This window comes from Rhinopithecus roxellana, chromosome 11 (genome assembly GCF_007565055.1).
Source record: "Rhinopithecus roxellana isolate Shanxi Qingling chromosome 11, ASM756505v1, whole genome shotgun sequence".
Classification (NCBI taxonomy): Eukaryota; Metazoa; Chordata; class Mammalia; order Primates; family Cercopithecidae; genus Rhinopithecus; species Rhinopithecus roxellana.
Genome location: NC_044559.1, coordinates 30897099 through 30902462, shown reverse-complemented (window position 1 = coordinate 30902462; position 5364 = coordinate 30897099). Strand labels below are relative to the sequence as shown.

The window sequence follows — 5364 nt, the reverse complement described above, 5'->3', positions numbered from 1 at the left end:
GTTTCTTTGCTTTCTCACTGTGGTCCAGAAAGTCTGGGCTTTGGTGGGAGTCCCTATTATAGTTGAAGATGCTGATGGCTGGATCAACGCACATCAGTGTTACCGTGATCCACAAAGGAGGCACCTGCTCTGACGATCTGGGGGTGGCAGCAGGAGGAATCTGGTTTTCAAATGTGCCCTTTGAGGCCACTGAGCTCAGGCCTTCTTTTACACAAATCAGATGACTTTAATGCAAGGGAGGCCCTGCCTGGCTCCTCTCACTGTCTTGGATGAATGGACCATTATCTGTGGTGGAGGAGCGGGGTGCCAGCGATCAAAGCTCTCAGGAGAGCCAAAAGAGCTACTCCAGCTGGGGGAGATCAGTTGGGACTGACATTGGAATGTCCTAATATCAATGTGCATTTTCCTTGTAAGGTGGGAGATGTGCTGGACACTTTCATTTTCTAACTTTCTTTTACCGCAATGTAATATTACCAGCTAGTGACCCCAAATCCCAAAGTGGGTAATATACATATTTAAATAAGCGATGTTTATAACTAACAAACATACTGGAGGCAGAGGATTATTTCCAATATTGCATATTTATGCAAAAGTACAGAAAATAACACTGTACATTATATAATAGCATGTAAACACTCTAGAACTTGAATAATAAAACGTTCTACTAAGAAAGAAATATTGCTCATGAAGATTTTTGTGCCCACCTTTCCCAAGTCAGAGGCCCTCATTTATGTCACAACAGCAAGGTGGCAGGGCATCAAAACTGCCATACATTCTACATCCTTCACAGCATTGGAGAGACGGACATGACTCCATGGTGGTGGCTTTGGCCTGGCTGTTCTTGGCCCAACACACCTTGTCTGGGTTGTGATGTTTTACAGCCACAGCATCAGGGTCCTTTGCAGCTCTTAAGAAAAGACACACACAAATCACAGGCTTAGAATTTTTCTTCTCAGTCCTTTTGTTAGAACTGTTGGGGGTATCTGGGAAGTTTAGTGCTGAAGCCAATCAAACACGAACACCAACCCTACATTAAGGCTCTCTCCCCTGTATCAAATTCCTCTTAAATCCCTTCCTCTCCTACGATTGCTATAAATGTAAACTCAGGTTACAAAAGTAAGGGTAAGTGAATTGCAAGCAAGGTCACCCAGCTGGTCACTGCAGGCCCCCGAGATGCAGGAACGATGGGAAGGTGCTGCATTCAGCTGTGCCCCAGGCTCCGGGATGTGTCACTGTGAACTCCTTAGAATGGACTGTGTCTGACAACCAACCTCTCTGGTACTTGAAGGGTCTTCTCCCCAAACTGTAATTGTCTTTTGTTCAACCTACATTCTCTTTTCTCAGGATATTCACATACGTCAGCTGTCCCAGAGTCCTAAAGGTTCACCTCTTTGTCCTCAAAGCCACCAGAAATGAAGGAACACTCTGAGAGCTCCCAACTCAGGCAAGAGGAGATCAATCCAGCCCGTCCTCCGCATGAGCACAAGGCAGAGGCTCACTCATGCAGCCTCCCCTGCAGTCTTCAGCCCACAGTGCCCAGGGTGGCACTGGCCAAGGTGCTGAACAGAGGGAGGCACTGGCCACGGTGCTGAACAAAGGGAAGTTTGGCCAAGGTGCTGAATTAAACACCTGACGGTAAACTCATTGAGGTCCAGTGACAGCCAAGCACCACTGACTCTCACAGCCTTAAACTGAGAACATTCTACAAACCCTAGGCAGAAGGGAAAAATATTTTACACTCAGCTGCCATTTCTGCCTTTTCAAAACTGCTTGTTCTTCTTGACCTCACTCACTCAGGGGTATGGCCACAGCAGCAAGGAATGACCTTGCTCAAATAGGGAGTCCAGGTATCCCATTTGAGGAGGTGTGATTCACTTTTCCTCACAAGACTCACTTTAGTGCCTTGGCTACTTTGACATAAAGACAGAGCACAACAATTAGGAGCACCATCGTGGCAACCAGTAAGCTGCTTCCAATGCCGATCATGATCTTCGTCCTGAGATCAAACATCTTTGTCACGCCTAGGGAGAAAGTGCAGGGAAGCAGAACATGGCCTCCCTCCCCACACAGCCACTAAGCAACCTTCCGTTAGTAGAGGAAGAGTGAACCCCAAACACAGATCTTTATGCATGTAAACTGCAAGCAAATCTTTCCAGAGACACCTAGGATCCTAAGCTGGCCCAGGGGTAGACAAAAGGGTTTATTTATGGATAAAAATGGACTTAAATGCAAACTCCAGAGGGAAGGAAATCATAATGACAGACAGTGGGAAGAATCTTTCCCTCTCACAGGCATGATGTGCAGCTGGAAATGACCACAGGCCTGCCCTGGAGCTAATGGCTTCACTCCTCATCACCTGGGCCCTGAAATACGTTCACTCCAAGGGTCAGAAGTCACCCCTCACTGTACATTAGGTTTAAAATTATTTTATGAAGCTAAGACAATTAGTTCAAAAGTATTGTCCAACAATAGTGAGAATATGAAAATCTATTTTGTAAGTGATAAGTATTTTGGGAAAAACAGTTTTCAATTTTCCCACCGACAACTGGGTTATCTCAGGCTTTAAGGAGATTCCTGACACTTCCAGCCAAACCCCTGCCAGGGCTCAGAGATGGGAGGTGGTCTGCAGAGACCAGGAGCCAGCTTATCCAGGAGCCCCTGTCCTTCATTCTGTCTTCCTAGTAGACCATAGGCCTGCCTCTGCCTATTTAGTAAATACTCAATTCTCCCAGGAAACGCAGTTTGTTTGGAATAAGTAATTTGCTTAATCTAACACTCTGGAATTGGGGAACAGTGAGCCAGGAGAGAAGAATAACCATTCTGAGAGCTAAGCATACTTACTACAGTTCAACCATCCAGAGCTAGATAGAGGCGAATTGTAACAATAAAATTAAGGAAAAAAACCCCAAAACTTTAGGGCATGGGATATTTGGAACTTCTCCAACCTGTAATCTGAGAAAGAGGGATCTAATTATCCCTGCTAGGAGTAATTAAGATCCAAGGTTGAACAGCTCAGCTCACTTTTGGAAGCTCAGGTTCAGCCGGAGCTGGTAGAATGGGCCTACTCCAACCTTCATGCCACAGGCTGTGTGACATCAGCTCTCTGGACACCAGCTCTCTTTCATGGAGTTCTGAATTCTATTCCATAGGTATAGTTTCGCTCTTGTGAAATATAAATACTATTTTGAATCACTTAATTCTAAGTCTTTTAACTTTTCAGGTCTTATTTCCCTTCCATTAATTTTTGGAGTTTGACTGCTAATCAAAAGCAAGTTTGAGATCTTAATTTAGCAAATAAAAAAAAAAAAAAAAGAAATATGGGAAGGGTAAAATAATCTTACATTTAAAAGTTCAGTGATAGAGGACTGGTTAGACTTTAGATTTTCATTGCACAGTGAAATAATATAGAGTCATTTACTAGGATTCAAGCACACTTCCATTGACATGGAACGATTTTAATGCTTTATAGTTAAAAGAAGTACAAAAATGAAAGTCGAACAGGGCATCTGTTCTAGTCAGGTTTGTATGATTTTAAGGTACTCATATCCAGCCAGCGTAGTAAAATTAAATGAAGAGACACCAGGTTCAAGGAAGACTGTGTGGACATGTTTCTCCCCGCTAAGCATACTTATTATCCCTGGAAATAACACGAATCAAACAAAGGAGAACTATGAAATTGGAAAGAAGAAAGCAAACTACTAGGGACCCCAGGCCTGGGTAAGCTCCACAGCAGTAGAACAGGGGAGGTGGGCACACCTGGTGTTTTCCAATGCTCAAGCTAGCTTATTCCACTCCCGGATTTAATGTGAGTCCTGCTGACAACCCCAGGCTTTCCCAGCAGCAGTAGCAAGTTGGGTGGATTGCGAATCCCACTGGCAATAGGTCTGCAGGGGCAGTGCTCATCTTCCTTGCTAGTCCTGAGACTCCCCTCCTCAGACCCTAAAGGGGGATCTGACCACATTCAGTGACCTAGCCCAGAAAGCACTCTGTTCCCATGTGCTAGAGACCCCCCTGGACTCCAGCTTGGGGGCCCTCCTTCTGTCCCTCAGGCAGCACTTTTGGGGACCTAGAAGCCCCAGTAGCACCAGATAAATGAAGTAGACCAAAATAGCACCACAAAACCTCTGAAAATTAAATTGTCATTGGCATCTAATCCCACAAAAGTAAGCCAGGACCTGCATGCTAAACCTAGGCAGTGACTACGTAATAAAATAAAATATTTAAATAGGACCTAGAGTCTCCTAGCATAACAGTCAAAATGTCCACGATTCAATGAAAAATCGCCCATAACACCAATAACCAGAAAAGTCACGCCCGAATGAGAAGAGACAATGAACTGATGCCCTGAACATGAAATAAGTTTGGTGTGTTCAAGGAACAAGAAAAAGGCCATTTGACTGGAGATGCATGAAAGGGGAGATGGCAGGAGAGGACTTGGAAAAAAATGGCCAAGGATACAAACATGCAGGGCTTAGAGCTCTAGTATAAGCTTAGATTTTTTTTTTTTTTTTTTTTTTCTGCCTGTTACGGAACACCCTTGGAAGATGTTTATTGGGATTTTAGGAAGAAATTCGTGCAATCTGGCTGGGGAGCCTGTGCTTTTAAACATAGACCAGTGGTTACAGAAGAGAAAACTGAGGTCAAGTAAGGTCAAATAACTCCTCCAAAGTTACATAGCAAGTAACTGACTAAGGTGGAAGGAGAATTCGCGTTTCTTTTCCTAGTGTTTTTTCCTGGAACCCATCTTGAGCATATATCTTCTGAGGGGATTTGAAGAGATTATGTCAGAATAGGCAGAAAACTAAAATCCTAGGCTTCCTTGCTCAATTCAGGCACGGGACTGTCTTTCAGTATGAGGAAGTAGGGACATGGGAAAAGGATGGGACAACTGGGAAGATGCTAGCATTTGCTTTACCTTGAGAGGCTGCTATGGCAGAAGAGTTGCTTCACCTTTCCATTGATTTCAAATGTGAAAGAGAATCAATTCTAAATAAGAAGGTTCTACATGGGCATGGGGAACAGGATAGATGGAAATAGGGAGAAGGAAAGGGGTCCTGGATTTCAAGTCCATCCTCACCATCTATTGATACCAAGACTAATAAAGCAGTTCACCTCCCGGAGCCTGCTGCTTCTTTTCTAAAGTGAAGGGATAATGAATGGTGTGAGGTTTGACAATGATGGTGGTGGCAGCTGTTAGTCTCAGAGGTTTCTACAAGGACAGATGTGTCACAGTTTGGAAAACTGTGACGCCAGTGTGAGTAATTAACTCTTCTGCTGTGGCTCTTCTCCAGTCACAGGTGTGTTCTGCCCACAGGCTGGATCCAGGCAGAAGGTGTGAAAGTGAGGACAAGATTTTGAGGGAAT

The 5364-nt window shown here is 44.3% G+C and overlaps 1 protein-coding gene across 1 annotated transcript; it reads right to left on the bottom strand.

Annotated features, from left to right (window-relative positions):
- Nucleotides 1-556: 556 nt before the first annotated feature.
- LOC115900301 (protein FAM24A) lies at nucleotides 557-5071 on the bottom strand. Its single transcript, XM_030940143.1, has 3 exons — nucleotides 5006-5071; nucleotides 1895-2073; nucleotides 557-907 (listed from the first exon to the last, which is right to left on the bottom strand). The coding sequence occupies exons 1-3, from the start codon at nucleotides 5069-5071 to the stop codon at nucleotides 715-717; spliced, it is 438 nt and encodes a 145-aa protein (XP_030796003.1). The 3' UTR covers nucleotides 557-714.
- Between the last annotated feature and the right edge of the window lie 293 nt (nucleotides 5072-5364).